Source organism: Eumetopias jubatus, unplaced genomic scaffold, assembly GCF_037043125.1.
Source record: "Eumetopias jubatus isolate StellerSeaLion01/CBP00866 unplaced genomic scaffold, mEumJub1_p1.0 scaffold_9, whole genome shotgun sequence".
Taxonomy (NCBI): domain Eukaryota; kingdom Metazoa; phylum Chordata; class Mammalia; order Carnivora; family Otariidae; genus Eumetopias; species Eumetopias jubatus.
This window is the reverse complement of record NW_028274815.1, coordinates 74,375,675-74,400,902: the sequence shown is the minus strand read 5'-3', so window position 1 is coordinate 74,400,902 and position 25,228 is coordinate 74,375,675. Positions and strand designations below refer to the sequence as shown.

The 25,228-nt window shown below is 36.1% G+C and overlaps 1 protein-coding gene across 2 annotated transcripts in view; it reads right to left on the bottom strand.

The window, feature by feature from the left end:
- Window positions 1-25,228, bottom strand: part of SRBD1 (S1 RNA binding domain 1) — a 207,301-nt gene that overhangs the window by 130,767 nt on the left and 51,306 nt on the right. For both annotated transcript variants that reach the window (XM_028104085.2, XM_028104086.2), the window contains exons 10-14: window positions 20,569-20,672; window positions 15,992-16,099; window positions 12,151-12,308; window positions 7,344-7,434; window positions 6,472-6,579 (exon numbers count right to left, since the gene is read on the bottom strand). In XM_028104085.2, coding sequence (XP_027959886.2) covers window positions 6,472-6,579; window positions 7,344-7,434; window positions 12,151-12,308; window positions 15,992-16,099; window positions 20,569-20,672 — 569 coding nt within the window. The remainder of the gene's footprint in view (window positions 1-6,471; window positions 6,580-7,343; window positions 7,435-12,150; window positions 12,309-15,991; window positions 16,100-20,568; window positions 20,673-25,228) is intronic.

The following is a 25,228-nucleotide window of genomic DNA, read 5'->3' as shown; positions in this document are numbered from 1 at the left end:
AAAAAGGTGAAGTGAATGTGGGAACCTTGATTTCTGAAGCTGACTTTCACCCGAGGGCATTTGTTGAACCAGGTGACTTTTATTTTCCATCTTCATGGTCTCACAAAGCTTCACACAACTAGAGGACTAGAAGACAAAACCCAGGGTCCACCTACGATGGACATGGGTTAATAAAAGATTCCCTCACCTACTCTTACACATACAAAACCCCCAAAGTAGGGCTCCTCGGTGGTTCATTCAGTTAAGCATCTGCCTTCGGCTCAGGTCATAATCCCAGGGTCCTGGGATCGAGCCCCACATCGGGCTCCCTGCTCAACAGGGAACCTGCTTCTCTCTCTCTCCCACTCCCCCTACTTGTGCTCTCTCTGTCAAATAAATAAATAAAATCTTAAAAAAAAAAAAACAGGGTTAAACCCCTGGTTTAATAACCAAAGTATATATATCCCAAGGGGTTAAACCACCATGTGTATATATGTATATGTATATATATATGTGCATATATACACACACATATACACCCATGTACCCCAAAGATTAAACCCCCAGTATAGGGGCCAAAGAGAAATAAGCTCACTGCACCCTATACCCAGGATAGTGTGATGAAAACGGACTATCTCAAACCTTGTCACAAAGGGAATGTCTGATGAGAACATGGAACAACCATAAGCCATCTCTCTAGTGTGCGGCCTAAATTCACACTACCTGGGTGGCCAGAAAAAAACTCAAGCCGAGAATTTAATTTAAATGATTCCAAACTCGTAGTGTCTACAGGAGCCTGACAGAAACAAATGCAAATCCTTTTTGGAGTATCTCACAATCAGTGTAGGCCTCAATGAATTCCCAAAGATAAAGTTCCATGAAAATAAGGAGTTTTCAATAAAAATTAACTGAAAAGGAAACAAAGCAGCAGAACCAGCAGTAACAACAGATAGCAGAAATAGACTTCCAAGGATTTTCAATGCTAGAATTATCAAACAAACTATAAAACAGCAATGGTTGGTATGGTTAAGGAAATAAAAGATAGGTGTGAAAATATATTCAGGAAAAACAAAAGACCGTAAGAATGATCAAGTGGATCTGAAAAAATAAGAGCTTCTGGAAATGAAAAACATAACTGAAGTTAAAAATTGAATCAGATGCTAGCTACACTCATGATGAGTACAGTTGTGGGATCACTATATTGTGTGCCTGAAACTAATGTAACATCATGTGTCAACAACACTTAAAAAAAAAAAATTACATGGATGGATGTCAATTCTCCACAAATTAAATTGTAGAGCCAATTTAATCCCAATCAAAATCCCAGCAGGGCCATTTGTAGAAATTGAAAGGCTGATTCTACAGTTTATGTAGAAGCATAAGAGCCCTACAACAGCCAAAACAATTTTGAAAAGAATGAAATTGAAGGACTTACACTACCTAATTTAATGATTCATTAGTGTTAAGACATATAGATCAATTAAACAGAACAGACTCCAGAAATAGATTCACATATGGTAGTTGATTTTCAACGAACATGCCAAAGCAGCTCAATGGGGAAAGGAAAATCTTTCACAAATGGTACTGAAATAATCCAGTCATATGCAAAAAAAGAACTTCATACCATATATAAAAGTTAACTTTAAATGGGTTATAGACAAATCCCATACTAAATGTACCTGCAAATAAATACCGAAAATACAGCTGATTAGTCTATACCCATAGGTTTAAAACTAAAGATACATCAAAAATCGAAAATAACCAGTTGTCAACAGATGACTAAAATATGGTGCAACCAAACAAGAGAATTAAAGAAGAAAAAGGAGGGAGGGAAGAAGGAAAATAAGGAAGGAGAAAGAGAAAAGGAGGGAGAAGAAGGGAGGAAAAGGAAGAAATCAGGTGGCTCTGCTGTTTACAAAACACTGCAGCTGGCAATAAAGGCCTTCAGAAAGAGAAAAATCAGCATCCATCCTTTTTTCAAAACTACTCTCAAAACTAATTAACAGCTTTCTATTCTGCTTCTGTTACCTAAACTGATTAAGGTTCTCTGGTTAATTTTTGGTTTCCTGGAGAGTAAAAAGCTTCAAAACAACCATATCCGTAACTGAGAAGATAATGAGGTTTTATGGCTTTACAAAGAAAAGTCAGAAGACTTAAAGAAAAGTTAGAGAAATAAAAACTTGAGAGAAGCCTGCATTAAAAAACAACAACAACAACAACAACAACAAAACACTTGATATTCTTGGACATATAGGAGGTTCTTATTTTCTACAAAAACTAATAAACTTTCTAATATTCTAGACTCAAGAATAATAAAAAACTCAAAAGCCATAAAGAAAAAGACAGATAAGTCTTAAAAAAATAAAATTTAGGATTCTATACAAAATAAAGCTTTGAATTTAAACACAAAATGGAGAAAACTACTTGCATAATCTGCAAAAATTATGACAAATGGGCCAATAATTAATATATAAAAACATTTACAAAACATTATGAACAAGACAAAAACCTCCAACAGAAAAAAAATGAGCAAAGGATATAAGCCATCCACACATACACAAAACAATCCAGAAATGGCCAGTGAGCATACAAAAAATATATTTGACTTCCTTAATAATAATAGCAAGTATATGCTAAGTGCTGTTCTAAACAATTTATATATATTAACTCATTTAACCTTCACAATAATTCTGTAAAATAGGTACTATTATCATCCCCTTTTAAAACAGATGATGAACCTGAAATACAGAGAGGTTAAGTAATTTGTCCAAGGTTACACAATTAGTTAAGAAGCAGTACTGCTGGGATATCAATATGCAATTAAAACAAAAATGATAGAAAAAACATGCATCGTAATAATACTCAAGGTCCCAGAGAAAGGTGAGCAGAGACACTGTAGGTAAAAATATTAATTGGCATAGTCATTCTGGGAGACAGCACAGCAATGTACTTCAAAAGCCCTACAAATACGCAGTTTGAAAATTAATTTTCTCAAACAAGCAATAATTCATACAACCCAAGACAGTGATTACATGGGGTAGAGGCACTCCAAGGAAAAAACACACAAGGAGCCTAAAAGCTGGGAACAAGGACAATCATTTTATTCTTCCTCAAACTGTATATAGAGGTTCTATATTCTTTAGCTATATTTCACACTAAGAAGTGCTTTATTTTCTTCCCTCTTTATCTGGACTTTTATATGGACTTTTAATATAAATATTTTTAAGTAAAGACATCCCAAATTAGCCAACATGCTGAGAAGAGGGAGAAATAGCATGGAAATAATCTCAGTAATAGATTGGGTTTGGTAATTAAGCACTCTGCAGTTTAGGAGCAGTGGTAAGTAAGGTACCTCTTTAAACCTGTGGTCTACTTCTTGGAATGGATTCGAAAGCAATAAAGGTATGTGCAAAGATTTAAGCACGAAACATTTATTATAGCTTTGCTGATAATGGTGATGATTAGAAAAGGCCAGTGTCACACAATGAGGAATGACTAAAATATAAGATCATATAAAAGTTTATCTGTAGTAATTTTAAATGACTTTGTAAAGTCCATTTATTGGCATGGGAGTGTATTAAGTAGGGGAAATGCTGTAAAACATGTACAGTGTGAGTTTCTTTTTATAACACACATAATCTAGAAATATGCTCTAAACTATAACAATTGAGCTAACAGAAAAGTCTATCACTTATCTCTGTTTTCCAATCTGAAATAATAAATATTACTAATACCTTTAAAGAAATAATGTTTGTTTTTTAATTTTAAGGCAAGAGTTTCATTAGCTTCACTCTTAAGCATTTTTCACAAAGGAGTTAACCCTTTGAGGCTCAAGCTATTCCCTGCAATTAAGTTAAACTCTGGAAGATGCAACAACTAATCTCAAGCAACAAAATTATGATTCCTTAACTTATATTTTCTTTCTATTAAGTGGTTGGTACCCTCCTGGAATGAAAGAAGAGAGGTCCAATGTGTATTTTACAGATGTCCAGCACCAACCCTCTTTTCCTAATATGATCTAGCCGCCCACTCGTGCTTCAAGGGCCAAGCCTGCTACATCTAACCCCAAACCCACAACCCCACACCTCTCCCACAGCAACTGTTCCCTTTTCTCATTTTCTCATCACACACCGCACCTCCTCAGATCACTCTATTTTCTAATTCTTTCATTATCCTAATGATCTAGGGCATTGGGAAGCAAAATTAATTTCTTTTCTCTTACTTTCTATATTTGCCTGCTCAAACTCACTTGTATACTGCAGCTTTCAGGGCAGAAACATAAAGTGCAGGGTCTGAATTAATAGCACAAAATTTTCTTTTCCATTTGCTGCTCCCAGGTTTTTATGTGATCTCATGTAATTCTACAGAACGCACACAAGGCTGTGATCTCTATCACTATCAGCGTAAAGTGTGCCAACCACAGTTTGAAATATAAGAAGGCAAACATTAAAGAGTCCTTTTAATTCTTTCACAGTTCATTAAATAAATATATAACTCTAACCATGCAATATTTTTTATTTCAAAATTATCATTTATCTTGGGCAAAATATAATCTCTAATCTACCAAATGCAAATTTCTCTATCAATGAAAAAAGAGAGAAAACAGTAAGTCATAGATTTACCAGAGTGTTAAGCTGAGGGGAAGTTTTCTACAGTTGTTCCATATTGTAATTCGGGTCAATAGCTTGAAAATATTTATCTGATTAAAAATAATTTAAACCTTAATTTGTTGAGATGGACCTATAAGTACAGATGCTATGTTTAATGGGAAGGAGGCAGAGATAAATAAAACATGATCCCCTGATTTAAGAAGGTTTCAGTGTAGGAGAAGAAACTAGATACATCGCTCATAAGCATAAATGTCTCATAAGGAGCTAGCCATTTCTACATTTCAATAAATGTTACCACTGCTACACAAAAAAACACTATTTTTTTACAAAAGGAAAAACCAGGACAAAAGCAGAAAATAATCAAGTATAATAATTTAACATGAATGGAAACAAATATTCAGAGATTCAAAAAATAAGATGAGTGCCTACTATGTGCCAGAGGATTGAAAATAACAAATCATTCTAGCACACTAGGCACATTTAATATTTTAATGATCTGAAAGTTCTATTCATAAGCACTACAAATGTACCCAAGATATTTATATTAAATTAACATGAACAAGTTAAAAAAAACATCAGACAAGTTGCCTGAAATAAACTGAATCAGCTATATCAGGTCCTTGTACCAGGTTCTCAAAAGGATTGGATGCATGTGCACAGTTGCCAGAATAGGAAAGATCCACAGTATTCCCCAGACCATCCTGAACAAGAAGGGGGACGGGGGAAGCTGAGGTGGACTTTTCAATCTGGTCCTTTCCTAAACCACGGCCCTGTGGTACCTACAGCTTGTCCCTGACCTCCTAATCCCCTTTGGTTACCCTGCATTTGTTTTCCTGACATCTTGATTACACTCTTGGCATATGGAACACTACACTAAATACAAGCCCTCCTCTTTTGGCCTACCTCCATGGATCTTAGGATTCTTCTTCTTGTGTTGGGTTTTGTTTGTTGATCTTGTCATTCACATACTCATCAGTTGACTTACAGCAGTGGAAGATGGTGCTTGTGCACTCTTCCCTAGATATCAGCTATTTTAATTATCTTCTGTCATAGAATTAAACCCTTAAGAACTTAATATTCTACTATAGTTTGAAAAAGGTAAGCCCCGGGGCACCTGGGTGGCTCAGTGGGTTAAGTGTCTGCCTTTGGCTCAGGTCATGATCCCAGTATCCTGGGATCAAGCCCCACGTTGGGCTCCCTGCTCAGCGAGGAGCCAGCTTCTCTCTCTCCTGCTCCCCCTGCTTGTGCTCTGTCATATAAATAAATAAAATCTTAAAAAAGAAAAGAAAAGAAAAAGGTAAGCCTGGCTACCTGAGGTCTAAAGGGAAAGTAAGGAAACGAAGGTGAACGAAAGCAGAACTACTCATACCTTGGGGAGGACTAGAGAAATGGGTCATGCTAAGCCAAAGCTATTCAGAAGTTAAGTGGATGCCTATATAAAATGAAAGCCTGCAATGAAGACACAAAGAAGAAAGGAATATCAGAAGTGCTTTTAATTGGTAATACCCTCAGCTGTCAGTTCTGAAAACCAACAATTTATACACATCAGAACTTTGGGTGAAAAAAGCTAAGTTATCCACAGTCCTATGTACTAGTTAGTAGTTAATTAGAGCCCTCACACAAGGTACAACCTAGAAAACCCCATGAAAGCAAGTAAGTACTGTCTTGCTATTTCTGTGAGAGTCTTCAGGATACTGAAACTCAAATTTCTCTAGGAGACAGACACTTTACATTGTCTTACAAAGTGCTTGTGAACAGCAAGAGGTGTTTTGCAGGCAAAGAAGATGGATATTATAAAAAAAAGAAGAGAGAATTCATCACAGAGGGAACTATAGAAGTTCCTTTGCTTCTCAAAGAAAACAAACATTCCTAATATCCTTACCAGTAAACAACATCCAGTGGTGCAAAGTAATTTTTCATTATCAGGTCAGCAAAGTAAGCTTCTGTTTCCCGGCAGGCAGTTCCATTTCCAATCACCACTGTGCTGCAGCTTCAAGGGATAAACAAGATGAGAAATGGAATGAGCTCAAGGCATGCTTCTAAATCAATCAGGAGAAAATGCACGGAATGCACAAATACTATCATAGATGATCTTATTCTCTCATATAGCCAAGCAACATCTCCACTATTTCACAATGGAAGCACAGACTTTTATAGAATAAAGGACAATGCCCCTGCATTTGGTATGGGAAGCAATGGAGAAATATTTTACTGTCATACAATGAAGAGCAGTCAGCTTTCTTCCCATCTAGAAGAAACCAAATTTACACACAGATAAGAAATTCTGGAGCATTCTAGGCCATAATAAAGACATCATGACTGAATTATGTGGTATGTTGCCAAATAATCTCTGAAGCTTCAAACTACTATCACATCCACTCCTCAGATCCATAAAAAAGAATGGAAGGAAGGAAGGGAGGGAAAGAGGGAGGAAGGGAAAGAGGGAGGCAGAGAGAGAGAGAGAGAGAGAGAGAGAGAGAGAGAGAGAGAGAAAGCCCAAATAAAAGAATTCAATGCTCACTTTTGCTCATATTACCACCTTTGTTTAGTGAAGGTGGCAGAGGAAGGGAGAAGCATCCCTGTGGAGTCTCCAAATGTAGAGTTCTCCAGCAATTTGCCCCATCATTGTTTTACATGATTCCTTCTCTCTCACCAAGGCACTTCCCTTAATCCCTCCCTCCAAATTAGGAGCTTCAAAGGTATCTCTGATTGGCTGAGCCAGTGAAGTACTCAAAAAGTTACTTATGTTCATACTTGAAATTCAGCAAAAGCCTCTTTATTTTCTCTGCCTCTCGGAAGCCTTGTCCACAATGCAAGTAAACCACGTCAGTATGAAGTATCTGACCTTAGAGAAAATGAAAAGAATAAGCCAATTTTGTAAGAAATTACAAAACACAACACAAAGATGATTTGCTTAAGTAATTTATACCAGAAAAGGGAACTGCTTTGTCTTTTAAAATGCAGGATGAATCATTCATACTCACTAAATCAGATTCTCCCAAAGCACTCTGAAATTTTGTTACTTCCAAAGTTATAAGGACACTACTTTGCTACTTAACAAAATCATATTAACTAGATTATATGCCATGACACCTAAAAGAGAAATGGTTTTTAATAGCACATAATGTCAAGCTAACATTTACTGAATATGTACCAAATGCCAGGCAATGTTGTAATATGATTCTATTTCTTCTTTTGGGGTGTAGATGTGAAATTCGTTCCCTGTATAATTCTTAAGCTGCATATTTATGACTTGTGTGCTTCTCTATATATTATTATATTATATTACATTACATTACATTATATTATATTGTATTATATTATATTTCAGTGAAAAATATATTCAACATTTGATGGTAAAGACCTCAAGAACAGAAATAATGAGCTAAGTGACCAACTTAGGAAGCTATGAAAAGAACAAAAGAATAATCTCAAAGAAAGTAGAAGGAAGGAAATTGTGAAGTTAAAAGCAGAAATTAATGAAATAAAAAAACATATATATAATGGAGAGCATTGGTAAAGTTTAACGTTAAAAATCACTTCAGCAACTTCTTCCTAGAAACGTCGCCAAAGGCAAGGAAAGCAAGGGCAAAAATGAACTATTGGGACTTCATCAAGATAAAAAGCTTTTGCACAGCAAAGGAAACAGTCAACAAAACCAAAAGACAACCGACAGAATGGGAGAAGATATTTGCAAATGACATATCAGATAAAGGGCTAGTATCCAAAATCTATAAAGAACTTATCAAACTCAACACCCAAAGAACAAAGAATCCAATCAAGAAATGGGCAGAAGACATGAACAGACATTTTTCCAGAGAAGACATCCAAATGGCCAACAGACACATGAAAAAGTGCTCAACATTGCTTGGTTTCAGGGAAATCCAAATCAAAACCTCAACGAGATACCACCTCACACCCGTCAGAATGGCTAAAATTAACAAGTCAGGAAACAACAGATGTTGGAGAGGATGCTGAGAAAGGGGAACCCTCCTACACTGTTGGTGGGAACGCAAGCTGGTGCAGCCACTCTGGAAAACAGTATGGAGGTTCCTCAAAAAGTTGAAAATAGAGCTACCGTACTACCCAGCAATTGTACTCCTGGGTATTTACCCCAAAGATACAAATGTAGTGATCCGAAGGGGTACATGCACCCCAATGTTTATAGCAGCAATGTCCACAATAACCAAACTATGGAAAGAGCCAAGATGTCCATCAACAGATGAATGGATAAAGCTGATGTGGTATATAGATACAATGGAGTATTATGCAGCCATCAATAAAAACGAAATCTTGCCATTTGCAACGACGTGCATGGAACTAGAGGGTATTATGCTAAGTGAAATAAGTCAATCAGAGAAAGACATGTATCATATGATCTCACTGATATGAGGAATTCTTAATCTCAGGAAACAAACTGAGGGTTGCTGGAGTGGTGGGGGTGGAAGGGACGGGGTGGCTGGGTGATAGACATTGGGGAGGGTATGTGCTATGGTGAGCGCTGTGAATTGTGTAAGACTGTTGAATCACAGACCTGTACCTCTGAAACAAATAATACATTATATTAAAAAAAAAAAAAAGAAGATAGTAGAAAGGGAAAAATAAAGGGGGGGGGAATCGGAGGGGGAGACAAACTATGAGAGACTATGGACTCTGAGAAACAAACTGAGGGTCCTAAAGAGGGCACATATTGAATGGAGCACTGGGTGTTATATGCAAACAATGAATCATGGAACACTACATCAAAAACTAATGATGTAATGTATGGTGATTAACATAACATAATAAAATAAAATTTAAAAAAAAATCACTTAAGAAAAACACATACTTTTAGCAATACCAATCAAGAAAAGGAAAGAAGACACAGATAAATAAGAAAAGATACAAATAAATCATATTAGAAATGAAAACAGGATATTACTAGAGCTTCAGCACAGATTAAAAAGATATAAAGACTATTATAAACAACTTCATGTTAATTTAAATGTTGAAATGGATAAATTCTTGGAAATGTCCTACCAAAACAGAATGAAGATACATACATATATATGTGGGAGTGCATACAGTATTTTTAAGAAGTCATCCTGCAAGGAATACAAATAATATATCCAAATCCAAATACATATGGTATCTCAACAGATGCAGGAAAAAACATTGGCAAAGTACTCTTCCCACTTACTGTAAAAATATATAGTATAATAAAAAGACAGAGCAACTAGGACAGCAAAACCAAAAACCCATGGCTATCTGTAACAAAGTATTCACAAAACTCAAAAGATGATCAAGTGGGAACAATGCAACTATCAAGACCTACATGCATTGGCATTTCTGTGGGAGCAAGAAGAGACAATCAATGAAGTATCTCATGGACCAAAAAATATCAAAAGGTACTTCCCTGTAGTGTGGGAAAGACCTCTGCATACTACAATTTATAGGTCAGTAGAAAGATTGTCCACTGAGTTCAGGAAGGATTGGAAAACTCTATCTCTGTGAACTCTTGAAACTAACAGGCAGGATATCCTTTTCAAGACAAAAACCCCAACCGAGGAGAAATTGTTGGGAATCATATCCCCACTGAACAAGATAAGGATAAAATGGGCAAAGGAAAAAAGAAGTCCAGGTAAAAGAGAGAAAGTATCAGGAAAACAGATTCCAGAAAGTAGAAGACTATCTCTTTATTCATATAGAGACTACAGTGCTTTCCCCCCAACACTAATAATTTGGGAAAAAAGAAGGGATAGTTCTAGAGATACACCGCTAGAAAACCTTTCCTGACCTGGTCTTCTATCCTAAAAGTTGGGGAAAATGAATTTTATGTAAACCTAAGCAACAGAAAAGGATCACAGTCAAATTCCATATAGAATGAGTATTTTTTAAAACAGTAAATTAAAAAAAAGACTAGTATGTCTTTACAGAAAGATGTGTCCACAAAACACAGAGAAGAACTGTAACCTAAAGAATGAGCTACAAAAAAAAATCACAGAAAATGAGAATAACATAAATCAGAAATAGAAAACCCCAGAAATAACATGAGAGAACTGAAAACTGAAGTAGACATGAAAAAGTTATTCCAGGAGCACCTGTGTGGCTCAGTCAGCTAAGCTTCTGCCTTCAGCCCAGGTCATGGGTCCTTGGACTGAGTCCCCTATTGGGCTCCCTGCTCTGCGGGGAGCTTGCTTCTCCCTCTCTCTGCCTCTCCCCCCTGCTTGTGCCCTGTCTCTTTCTCATGTTTGCTCTCTCCCAATAAATAAATAAAATCATTTAAGTAAAAAGTTATTTCAGAAAGAAAAATCTAAACCAAAAGAAACATAAGAACAAATAAATATAGTAGTATATAATATATGTAATATATATGTAATACATAACAGTATATAGCAATAGTGCATAATAATATAAATATAATAAGAGAACTATACGGTAAAAATAAGAAAAATATAAAAGCTCCAAAAAGTTTAAAGTGAAGAAGTTCATTATAGAACTGAAATCTAGTTTTTATAAGTACCAAATGGAAATTTGAAAACTTGAAAACATAATAATTTAAATAAAGAACTCAATGGATAGCTTACTGCAGATCAGACACAGCAGAATAGAGACTTAATTAACATAAAGACAGACAGTATAAAATAAAAGGATGAAAAACAGAAGAAAGAGGAAGTTGAAAGGTCTAATATACATGTAATTGGACTTCCAGAAAGAAATGCAAGAAGCTCTAAAAACCCCAAGCAGAATTCATGCTAAAAAACTGAAAAAACGAAAGGCACAACACACATACACACACAGAGCTAAGCACATCATAAGAAAACCTCTGAAAACCAAGAGAGAAAATCTTAGCAGCCCGAGGAAAAAGACATCAAAAGAGCTCTTCAAAAGAGCAATAATAAGATTTTTGGTGGAGGACTCATTCTCAACAAAAACTGTAATAGTCAGAGGGGGGAAAAAAAACAAACAAAAATGAAATGACACCTTTAAAGTACTGGAAATAACTGCCAACCATGAATTCTATGCCCAACAAAAATATCCCTCAGAAAGGAGGGCAAATAAGAAACATTTAGACAAAAACTAACACAATTTGTTACCAGCTGACCCCATATTAAATGTAACAGGTTAGAGGGTCAGGCAGAGAGAAAATGATCTCAAATGTAAACACAGAAATGCAGCAAGAAATGAAGAGCAATAGAAAGGGTAGATAGTAAATAAGGGGGAAAAATGGGCAAAGCAATAAAAATGGTACTTAAAATACACAGAGTTAAAATGCATCATATATAATACGCTACAATAAACAGAAGTTAATGGGGAATAGTAAAACTTGAGCCTGGTTAATCTTCAACATCTCCACAGTGACATAGGGAAGGGCATAAATGATAGTAATATGTTGAAATTTTTGATCAACAAATAAGACAAATATGAATTTTGGTTTTCTGGCTTCCACATTGCTGTATGTGAGAAAACCATTTTCTAAGCCTTGAAAATTAACACTATTTCAAATCCTCACAATATGTATGATGTGAAACTTATGACCAACCAAACAACTTTTAATTGAAGGGCTGAAAGATGTCCTTACTGGTAGGAGAAATTATAGCCAATTTGCAACCATGTTTGTAACCAGGATCCACTCCCATCAGGGTGCGCCCTGGAACAGGGCTTGTTAAAAGGAGCTGACGAAGGTTCCGTCCAAACATCATTACTGATTCTTTCTCTGCATCTGATGTTAGTTTGGCTCTTTAGAAACCAAAAAATAAAAGGGAAAAGAGAAAGAATTTAGTGTTTTATTCACCTAAAGTTTCTTCCTGAAAAAGAACAGAATTCATTCCATACGCCTATTCCTCACAGGAATAATTATTATAACAAAATAAAGGAGAAAACATCATATATAAAATTATACTGAGCCTATTTTTGCTAATTACAGTAATATATGAAACCATAAACAATTCTGAAGCAAATCTGAGGAGTCTGTCATACCTACATTCTTTCTCTATCAACTCTTTATATACAAAATCTATATGTATAAATATCTGTGTATATGAGAGAAACAGATTAGAAGACCTAGACATCATATAGGAAGTCAAGTTAAAGTTTATCAGCTGATTAAAAATATCAGTACTTAGTTTTTACACTTTTACCTATACAAATCTCAATGTCATCTTCTCACTCTGTTCAGTTCCCCACATTGAGCCCCCACCTTGTCATTCTCACAGAGATGTGACATGACCAAGGATATTAGTAATCAGTCCAGAACCATGCCTCATGCACATAATTTCCCAGGTGTTCTCCAGAGAAGTTATTAAAAGTCTAATTTTAAAATTTTTTCTAGGATAAAAATATATGCCTATAATGAACTTAAAGGCATTTGGAAACTAAGTTTTAACACCATTCACTTTTTTTTTTATCTTGTTATTATTTACTTATTTAAGTAATCACTACACACAACATGGGGCTCGAAAACACGACCCAGAGATCAAGAGTCACACACTCTTCTGACTGAGCCAGTCAGGTGCCCCTTAACACCATTCATCTTCTTAACAAAAGCTCTTAACATATTATCTCCTGAAATTCTTATGAAATTTATAAGAAGACATAAAAAGTATGTCCATTAGAACAGGTAAAGACATTCATGCCATGGTCACAAGAAAACTGCCAGTACAAAAACCATTCAAAGTACATTTCTTATCAGTGCTGAGGTAGAATTATCTACATATCTGAAGCTAACTAGTGTCTACTCTTCTGTCAAGTCAATTTCTGAAGGCTTTCTCTCATCTTCTTTTCACTGTCGTTCTCCCGCCTTCAGCCAAGCAACATGAAAAGTATCACGATAGGTATTTCTAAATCGTCACTTTTAACTTTATTTATAAAGTGAATGTTTGTTGTCAATCGTATATAAAGTACCATGATCGGTGTAAGATACAAAGCTGAAAAAACAAGATCCCTGCTCTGGATATGACTGTACAGTGGAAAAAACAGAAAATAATCAGATAAGTATAAACAATGGTAAGTACTATGCTAATGAGAACATATGGGACGGACACTTAAACTGCAAAACTTTCTAAAACAGATGTCTTCTTAGGTGAATCAAGAAGAGTAAGTATTAGAGTTAAGCAAACAAAGGCAGGGAGAATAGAATGAAGGCATAGAGAAAATGTTGCAGGCAATGCCATACGTAAAGACTCATGACTCATTATAGAAAAAGCAAGTAATTTCATATGCTAAAGTAAAAAGAAATACCAAAACATAAGGCTGTAGAGCCAAGATGAAATCAGACCACAAAAGGCTATGCATGATCTTCTAAAGAGCTTGGATTTAATCCTAGAGTCAAAGAAGAGCCACTGGAAAATTTTAGGTAGAAGAGCATGATATAATCAGATGGGAGTTTTAGGATGGCAATGTGAAATGCGTAGTATGGCAAAGCAAAGACAGGGATCATCTATGACCCTAGAACAGTAATCCAGACAAGAAATTATCATATCCTGAACTAAAACAGTAACCACAGAGATCAAGAAGTGGCAAAATTCAAGGTATACAAAGGAAGGGAAAACAGGCAGTGTTTGGTAACTGACAATGTAGAATTGATGAAAGAGGTAGGTGTGAAAAACAACACAGGGATGAATCATCTTGATAGTTACAGAAATAAGAACTCCAAAGTAGACTGCATAGTATATAGTCAACTGAATCAAATGTCCGCAAAATAATATAGTCTGTATGGTTGCTTTAAATACTCACACATGAATACAGAAAAATCTGGTTAACAGTGATTATCTCTAGGAAGTGAAATTTTGTGGGTTTTTTTCCTTAGTGTTTTACTGATTCTTTCAATTTTTCTACATCAGGACAAATTTCTTTTTAATTAGAGAATTGAAGTAATTTTCTTTAAAGAAAATTCAATTGGGAGTTTTCTCCCTCAATTGCTGTTCGGGTAATTACAAGTATTTCTATCAAGAGACACATCTGCAGACAATGTCTGCAAACCAACTTACAGACTAAAATAAGATATATTTTTTTAACCACAGGCATTTTAGAAAAAGAAAAGAAAAGTGTTCTTGTTTGCCCACTGGTAAAAGAAGTCAGAGAAGGATTATACATTAAACAATCCCACACCAAATCGCTTACATTAAATCTCAATGAAATCATCCCATAGGCAGTGAAGCTACTCAAGTCAAATGTATGCAAAAATGTCAAAAGCACTACTGGACATTATCTGCAACATGAAAAACCAAGATAAAGAAAAACAAGAGGAAATGAAATTTTGAATAAGGTAACTTTCTCTTTTTCCTTGTGAACAAAACCCCTTATTTTTTAATTTTATGCCCCAGCACTCAAAAGCAAGAGATTTTACCTCCACAGACTTGAAATAGGATTCGAAAAGAAACAATACTGTTAAGGGACAACTGAGCTATGAAGGATGAATCAAGGGAATGAATGACTTTGATACAAAGAAGCTGGTCAAAAAAGCTATGTGTCTTTTTTAATAGTACCCCCCTCAGTCCCCGTTGTCAACACCTCCAAAGTCAATGGCCAAGTCCAGTAAAACAAAAACAGGCAAACATTATAAAGGCTGCTATCAACTATAGTGAGCTTGAAGAGATGGCTAGAAATCTACAGTTTTCAAGTAACCCTTGCTGAAATCCATAAATAAGAGAGAATGAAGAAAGTCTAGAACACATGGGAAGGAATATATGAGGGAATGGCTGATTTGAAGATTGACTACAAAGACAAAGGCTAGAGATAATCAGGAAAGAGGGTTTTTGCCTCCTCACACATCTTTCCATCTCTTCCCCTACAAAAACCCACAATCTGCACCTCAGCTCTTTTGCAGTTCTTCTTTGTAACTCTTAGTCCTTCCACTAGTCCATTTAGATGGTCACTTTAATCATCTCCTCTAATATGTGCTCATCACTGCTGATAATTATTCACCTAAATAACTCCCTTTTGAATTAAAAACATGTGTTAGCTTTCTCTCTTCATAGTAATAAATTCATCATGTGCCCCACTGAGCACATGATGAATTTCTTATGCTGTTTTTGGTTCTCTTACCTCCAAAAACTGTTTCCAACTAAGTTCTCCATTAACTTCTTAGTTTATTATCCCAAGCTAAATCTCTCATCAATAAAACCATTTGTTTGTCTTGGCTGTCAAATTGCAAAACTGGTTTTGTAGGACTGGAAGGGGTACACACATTAACTGGTCAAGATTTGAAAAGTACATTATAATTAAGACCTCTGTTTTGTGGTCTACACATATGAATGCCTCTACAGATTGAAATCTAGGCTTAACTATAATTGCTTTGTGATCCTGACTCAGTTCTCTGGATGGGTTAGTGGATCAACAAATATTTACTTCATGCTTTAATGGGTCTATTAGCATAAATAATAATAAACAGTACATAAAATTAAATAAGACAAGATACGTACCTGAACTCTCTACAGAGGAGAGGATAAATAAGGCGTTTAAAAGAATCATCGAGTGAATTGTGTAAGATCTTCATTAACTCTGGCCTTGCAAAGCCACGTGGTCTCCACCTGCAAAAAAGAAAAGCCTACATTAAAATCAATGTAGCAATAACAAGAGCATGAAAGGGTTCCTGGAAGAGGGGAGAGGAAGTGGAACAGAAAAGGGGGAAAAACTTTATTGAAGCCAAAGTAACATAATCTGTGAGGAAAGACTGTGATGTCTGGAAATTATTACTATGACATCTGGAGTTCTTATTTTTAAAAATCTGGTAACCATGGTCACATATAAAACTTAAGGGAGGAAAAACCTTTCTTATTCTGGGAAGAGTCTCCAGAGCATTATTAATAATGGTGAAAATCTTAAGATATAAGAAAGTCACCAGAAAATGACTAATACACTTCTATGAACTAAAGTATATTCCCTAAAATTAATATGTTGAAGCCCTAACCCCCAATGAAATTGTATTTAGAGATGGGGCCTTTGGGAGATAATTAAGATTAGATGTATCATGAGGGTAGGGCCATCATGATGGGATTAATGCCCTTAGAAGAAAAGATTATCAGAGAGCCTGCTCTCTCTCTCTGTCCCTCTCTCTCCCAGCCAGGTGAGGGCATAGAGAGAAGGCAGCAGTCTACAAGCCAAGAAGAGGGTTCTCACCAGGAACCAAATCAGCCTGCACCTTGATCTTGGACTTTACATCTTCCAGAACTAGGAAAAAATAAATTTCTGTTGTTTATGGTATATGTTATGGCAGCAAAGCTAACACAAACATGTATCCTTCCTTGCCCATTCCTTTATCTCTTCCTGAGAGTTAAAGCAAACTGAGCAAAGGAGAAACTCTGTTTAACCCTTGCCTCTTGCCATTCCTTAGTAGAACTCACTCTACTCCTCAGGCTGCAGTGCTCGACCACACAGTGTATCTGCATATATGCTGATGGATATAAATGTCAGAGAACTAAATGGTAGTGGGCACTGGATAAAAAACAGTAAGAGAAAAACACAAGCTTTTTTAAAAAGGATAAATTCAGCCCAACCCCTTCCATGTTTCCATCCATCTATAGCATCTCTGCCTTTGCCCTTCAATGACTCTTGAGTAGAAACCATTAATAAAATATCTCTTTTATAAATCAATAATAAAATAAACTATTAATATACCCCAGGAACACTGTCATCTCTCTTACATCTCTTGGGTATGAAATAAACTAAATTTCAGTGGATAAACCTTTAAGCATCTATAATGTGATACACCAACGGTTTCATAATAACAACTAATTGAATCCTTTCCATAGAATGTTATTATCTGAGTAGAATACAGTTTTGTTTTTTAATTTGAATGAAAGTGCTTTCAGGACGTATATCCTTCCACTCAAATCCCTGTTACTCCCTACTGTCATCTTTACCTGGGCATGAGGGTTAGGGAGGGGTTGGAGATGAATTAGACACACATTATTAATATTACAATTAATACTATTGTTGTTACTGTTATTGCTGTTATTATTATTAATTTGGAGAGCCCAATGTCATGAAAGATGTCCCAGAAGAAACATCTGAGATGGGTTTTAAAAAAGCAATTGTGCTTTACCAAACAAGACCCAGAAAAAAAAGAAACCACAGCACATGTAAAAGCATAGAGGCATGAAAGAACATGATGAGTCCTTTCAAGTAGATTAGTACTACTAGAGTTTAACTGTCAGGATCAGGTGGGAGGTAGATGGGGCTAGAAAATACGGCAGTGACCAGATCATTAAAGGTCTTATAGAGCATGCTATGGAGCTTGGCAAGTTAGGAGAGAACACAGACCTGGGTCATGGGACAATCTACTAGGAAGATAATCCTTAGAGGCAGGAAGGCCCCAATGGAGTGATTTTTTAAATATATGTATTGGATATCTGCTGGGGGTCATTCCCTTTAAGACCCATTGCTAGTAGGAAAAACACAGAAATCCTTAACATTGCTTACCCAATCCCTCTGTAAGCCTCAGTAGTTTTCCACAAACCTTATCTCTTGCCCCGACATCTACTCTGGGTTCCTTCTAAATAATTCCCTATATTGAAGCCAGAGTGATCTTAAAATGCAAACCGATCATGAGAATCATCTGTTTAAACCCTTTATTGGCTTTTCATTACCCTTAATAAAATCCTTACTCTGTCTAGAAAATTAGGCATGATCTGGCCCATGCCTACAAGTCAATCCTCATTTCTTGTTGCTTCCTGTTCCTCTCCTTTTGTCTCTGACCTACATATACACACAACCCAGACTACATTAGGGTTCCCTGTTACAAGCTCATGAAACACTGCGCGTCTCCTTTATAACCTCAGCATTTGCTCAGGGTCTTCTCCATTAAACTACATTGTCACCAAGGACAAAAAGCATATTTGTCTGGTTTATAAGTGAATCCCCAGCATCTAGCATACAACCTGAATAGATGAATACATGAGAGAGGTGGAAGGTGGAAGAAGTAGGGACAAAGAGAGTAAAACAAAAAAGAAGAGGAGGAGGAAGAAAAGATTTGAGTATCTCTAGTCATTCAAATGTGTTTAAAAAATGAAAACAATTCCTTGAGAATGGTTCTTTGGTTTCCAGAGAAGTATTTTAGCTGGCTCTTGTTTCAGTTCTTTAGTTCCCATGGAAGAGTTTCTTCAATTATCTATATGAACAGAAACTTCTAGAAAGTAACTGAAACTTATATCGCTATACCAACTATACTATCTCTGTAAGGAAACCATTCCTTAACATTTACTTAGTATGAAGATACAGTTTAAAACGTAACTAATACTTCCTTAGCTATTGAGGACAGACTCTGATACTGAGCATTATGAACATTCATAGGAAAATAAGATAGAAGTTGTCTCCAGTTTACTGTGATCTATTTACAAAAGCCATTTCTAAAAAAGAGTTCTGTACAACAATCCCACTACTTTGTAATAATAGATACCACTGAAGGCTACACAATTACATGTAATATCATTTAATTCTCTTAAATCTGTGAAAAAGGTATTACTCATTATTTTGACAATAATGAAACTAAAAGAAATTAAGTAATGTGCTCATAGTCACAAGGGTAAGAAGTAATATAACTGGAATTCAAACTCAGATATATCCATTTCTAGGATTTTCTTCTTTTTATGCAACTCTTAGAATTTCAATATATTTTAAAATTATCTGATTTCTTAACACAATTGTTTAAATCTATGATTTCTTTTAGGTATTCTTTTTATTTTTAATGAAATGTATTTGTTTACAAAAGAAATAAGCATCATTTTAAAAAAACTCTACAGGACAGTATACAACAAAAAATTAAAATCTCACTAGAGCTACGGAATAGATCATCTGTGTATTTTCAAAAATTTTCTTACACATACATAGACCTATTTTTTGCCACTAACGAGACCATACTATAAACTGTCTTTTTAACCTAATAAGACATGTTTATCTCAATTTTAGCTCTATCTCACCTTTTTTTAAGATGGCTGCACAGAATTCCACTGAATGGGAAGAACACAATTGGCTTACACAATTTGCCTACTGATTAACATTGAGATAGTTGTTTCACTTGATGGGTCCTTGGTTAGCATTATTTGGTCATCAAGCAAGCTGATCCTTCATGGAATTGGGTTTTGGCAAACCAGTTTCCAATCAATTGATCAAAGAACGATACTGGATGAGAGAGCTAACTTTCAAAGTATATAGCACTTGTTCCTCTCAAAGAAAACTTCATCCAACTCTTCAAATAGTTTTCCCAGCAATCTCCTTAACTTAAGTTTATACAGAACTAGCTTGTGAGGAGCATGCCCCAAATCTACATATCCTAACTGCTAGGCAAGCTTTTTTACCTTTGCATCAGTTTTCTCTCCATTGGCCAAATGGCAGCTACAAATCTGCTCTACCAACTGAACGGACTGTTGTAAGGATCAAATACACTCTGAAAAGCTAAAACTAAAAGTTAGAAGTTCTATACAAATATGTGGTGCTATTTTAAAAGGTTCCCTTAACAAATGAAAAAGGATAATAAAAAGTTACATAAGTTTAGACAATTCTCTGAAATATCCAATAAACTTAATGTTTATTTCAATCATCCTTAGCGTGCAAAACATTTTAACTAAATTGCATATACTATGTTTAGAGACTTATATTGTAATATCCGATAAATTATATTCTTGTTTCAATTATCCTTAATGATCTGTATCCTTAATGATACAGATATGCCATATACACTATGTTTTTGTTAATTTAGCTTCTCATAAGAGAAAACACTGTATAAGATTCGAATGGTACAAAAAAGTATTAAAGTAAAAGTCCTTCTCCCCAGAGGTAACCACTACCAATAATTTATTTTAATATTTAATACATCCTGTTTCCTATGTAAACATACACAACATTTCTACTTCTTTTTGATGTAAAAAGGACACGTATCCATTGTCAATGTTTGTTTGTTTGTTTAACAGAATGGACATTTTCCCATATCAGTAAGTACAGGTCTCAGTATGGTATTTAAGAAATGGAAGACAGAAAATTCTGTAAAAATCTATAAACAGACCTGTTTTGGATGCACCACCTGCAGAATTCATTCTTTACTCCGTCAGAAATGTTGACTTTGACAGTCAGTATCTTCAAATTTTCTCCACGGTTAATTGCCAGAATCTGAATGCAAACATATATAGCAAAGACTGATGATACACTAAACAGGTAAACAGTTAATTTAACCAGTCAACATTGGTGAAATAAATAGAGCAGTTATCCAGCCAAGAGCTAGATCAATTTTTTATTAACTTATTTACCAAAAATGTATGTAAAAATAATTTCTTTATACTTCTTTCAAAAAAGTTTTTTTTTAAATAAAATACAGGTACAAAGCCTATGACATTCACAGGAAGAGACTTTGGTGAGATTATTTCAGATTTGACGGAAAATTTTTGATCATCTGGAGTTAGGAAATTTTCTTTTTATATTTGTGAAAATATATTGCTAAGATAAAGATGCATGCAAATTCCCAAGTGGAATAATAACTACTGTTATCATTTATTAAGCATTTACTAATTATCAGGTCTATCTCAGCCCCTTAAGTACTTATTTAATTTTCCAAGCTAACAGGGGGATATGTATTATCTTCACTTTATATAATAATTTTTTTAAGATTAATTTATCCCAAATAACAAAGATAATAAGTGAAGGAAAAATTTAAACTCAGATCAAGCTATCTATCTCTTAAGCAAATGTCTTAAAATACATTAAAAACACTCCTTTAAAGAAGAGCAAACAAACCCAAGCAAGTAGAATAAAGGAAATAATAAAGAACAGAGGAAAAATTGAGAATAGAAAAATAGAAGATAGTGCTAGCAAAACCAAAAATCTTCTTTGAAAATATCACAAAATTGAAACACCTTTCACTAAACCAAGAAAAAAGGAGGAAGCATTCCAATTACCAAAATCAAAAATAAGAAGGGCCATTACTATGGAAGTTATAGAAATAAAAGGGATCATAAGAATACTATGAACAACGTATGTCAAATTATACCACTTAAATAAAATGGAAAAATGCTTAAAAAGACAGACTGCCAAAGCAGAATAAAATAGAAACAGAAAATCTGAAAAGATCTATAATAAGTAAAGAAGACTAAATTAGTAATTTAAAATTTTCCCACAAGAAAATGTCCAGACCCAGATGGCTTCACCACAGAATTCTTCCAACCATTTAAAGAATTAACACCAATTCTTCACAAACTTCCAAAATATACGAAAGAAGAATAAAATTCCCAACTCTATTTACCCTGATACCCAAACCAGACAAGAACATTGCAAAAAAAATAAATAAATAAAGACCATTCTCTCTTATGAATAAAGATATAAAAATGTTCAATAAAAAAAGTAAACCAGGTGGGCGGAGCAAGATGGCGGAGGAGTAGGAGACCTAGATTTCGTCTGGTCTCAGGAATTCAGCTGAATGGGGATCAAACAATTCTGAACACCTACGAACTCAACAGGAGATCGAACAGGAGAGTAGCAACAACTCTCTGAACAGAGAAGCGACCACTTACTGGAAGGTAGGGCTTGCGGAGAAGTGAATCCGAGGCGATATTCGGGAGGATAGACGGCGGGGGAGGGGCCTCCGCCGGCCGCTTCTGGCAAGTGATAGAGCCGCGGAGCACAAAATCGGACCTTTTAGAAGCTGGCTCGGCGGAGGGACGTCGCTGCAGTGGCTAAGCGGGGGGTGGAATCCTCCCGGGACAGTGTGGTCTCAGGACCCTTGGGGTCACAGAGAGACCGGGGGTGCCTGAGTGCAGCAGAGCTCCCAGGTATCAGAGCAGGGAAGCCGGCTGCAGATACGGAGCAGAGTCGCGGGCTCTCAGCTCGGGGTTGCCATAAACTGTGATCTGCGGCCCAGTCGGGGCACGGCTCCCCCAGCAGGGACCCAACAAGCAACAGATCCGGGGAGACTCCCCTTCCTTCCCGGGGAGGAGCGGTGCGGGAACGCACTGCAGGGATCTGCTGGGTTTGGAGACTCCGCGCGGGGTCGGGTGCCAGAGATAGCAACGCTCGATCACAGGCGGGTGAGCACGGAGTGCGGCCGGAGACCGGGGACACGGAAGTGACTGCTTTTCTCTGGGGGCACACTGAGGAGCGGGGCCCCGAGTTCTCAGCTCCTCCAAGTGGAGATTGGGAGGCCACCATTTCTGCCCTGGTCCTCCAAGGCTGTATGGAGAGCTTGCAGGGAACAAAAGCTCCTGAGAGCAAACCGGAGCAGCTTCCTAGCCCGGACTGACAAGGGCAGGGCAATTCCGCCTCCGGCAAAGACATTTGGAAACCACAGCAACAGGCCCCTCCCCCAGAAGATCAGCACAAACAGCCAGCAAGCCAAGACCAAGTTGATCGATCAAGGAGAATAGGAGAACTCCAGCGCTAGGGGAATACTGCACATAGATTCATGGCTTTTTTTTTTTTTTTTTTTTTTACCATGATTCATTATTTCATCAAAGTTAATTTTTGTTGACTTTTTTTTTTATTTTTCTTTTTCCCTTTTTCAACCAACATCTTATAAATCCCTTTTTAAAAAAAAAAAAATTTTTTTATTTTTCATTTTTAGAGTCATATTTTATCCCTTCATAGTAGTTACCCTTATTTTTGGCATATATATATAAGTTGTTCTCTCTTTAAAATTTTGAGGTACAGTTTCTTCTAACAGATCAAAATATACCCTAAATCACTAGTGTATGGCTTTGTTCTAGTCTCCTGCCTGATCACATTCTCTCCCTTTTTCCTTTTTTTTTTTTTCTTAAATCTTCTTTCTTTTTTCAAACAACTTATCTTACCAAGTCCTTTTATAAAATCTTTTATAATTTTTATCTTTACACTCATCTTCCATCCCTTCATTGTATCAACCCTTATTTTGTACATATATGTCTTTCTTCCTTTAAAATTTTAGGAGGAACTTTTTTCTAACAGACCAAAATACGCCCAAAATCTAGTGTGTGGCACTGATCTATGCACTAGCCTGATCATATTTGATCATATTCTGCCTTTTTTGTATTGTTTTGTTTTGTTTTTATCTTTTTTTTTTCTTTTTCTCTTTCTTTTTTCTTTCTTTCCCTTTCTTTTCCCCTGGTGTCAGGTCTTTTCTGATTTGTATACAGTATATTTGCTGGGGACGTTGTAAACCTGTTAGCATTTTGTTCTCTCATTCATCTATTCTCCTCTGGACAAAATGACAAGACGAAAGAAATCACCTCAGCAAAAAGAACAAGAGGTAGTACCGTCAGCCAGGGACCTACTCAATACGGACATTAGTACGATGTCGGACCTAGAGTTCAGAATCATGATTTTAAAGATACTAGCTGGGCTTGAAAAAAGCGTGGAAGTTATTAGAGAAACCCTTTCTGGAGAAATAAAAGAACTAAAATCTAACCAAATCGAAATCAAAAAGGCTATTGATGAGGTGTAATCAAAAATGGGGGCACTAAATGCTAGGATAAATGAGGCAGAAGAGAGAATCAGCGATATAGAAGACCAAATGATGGAAAATAAAGAGGCTGAGAAAAAGAGAGAGAAACAACTACAGGATCACGAGGGCAGAATTCGAGAGATAAGTGATATGGTAAGACGAAACAACATTAGAATAATTGGGATCCCAGAAGAAGAAGAGAGAGAGAGAGGGGCAGAAGGTATATTGGAGCAAATTATAGCAGAGAACTTCCCTAATGTGAGGAAGGAAACAGGCATTAAAATCCAGGAGGCACAGAGAACCCCTCTCAAAATCAATAATAATAGGTCAACACCCCGACATCTAATAGTAAAACTTACGAGTCTCAGAGACAAAGAGAAGATCCTGAAAGCAGCTCGGGAGAAGAGATATGTAACCTACAATGGTAGAAACATTAGATTGGCAACAGACCTAGCCACAGAGACCTGGCAGGCCAGAAAGGACTGGCAAGATATCTTCAGAGCACTAAACGAGAAAAATATGCAGCCAAGAAGACTCTATCCAGCTAGGCTGTCATTGAAAATAGAAGGAGAGATAAAAAAGCTTCCAGAACAAACAAAAACTAAAGGAATTTGCAAACACGAAACCAGCCCTCCAAGAAATATTGAGAGGGGTCCTCTAAGCAAAGAAAGAACCTAAAAGCAGCAAAGAGCAGAAACGAACACAGACAACAGACAGTTAACAGTCACCTTACAGGTAATACAATGACACTAAATTCATACCTTTCAATAGTTACCCTGAATGTAAATGGGCTAAATGCCCCAATCAAAAGACACAGGCTATCAGATTGGATTAAAAAACAAGACCCATCAATATGCTGTCTGCAAGAGACTCATTTTAGACCCAAAGACACCCCCAGATTGAAAGTGAGGGGGTGGAAAACCATTTACCATGCTAATGGACACCAAAAGAAAGCTGGGGTGGCAATCCTTATATCAGACAAACTAGATTTTAAAACAAAGACTGTAATAAGAGATGAGGAAGGACACTATATCCTACTTAAAGGGTCTATCCAACAAGAAGATCTAACAATTGTAAATATCTATGCCCCGAACATGGGAGCAGCCAATTATATAAGGCAATTAATAACAAAAGCAAAGAAACACATTGATAACAATACAATAATAGTGGGGGACTTTAACACCCCCCTGACTGAAATGGACAGATCATCTAAGCAAAAGATCAACAAGGAAATAAAGACTTTAAATGACGCACTGGACCA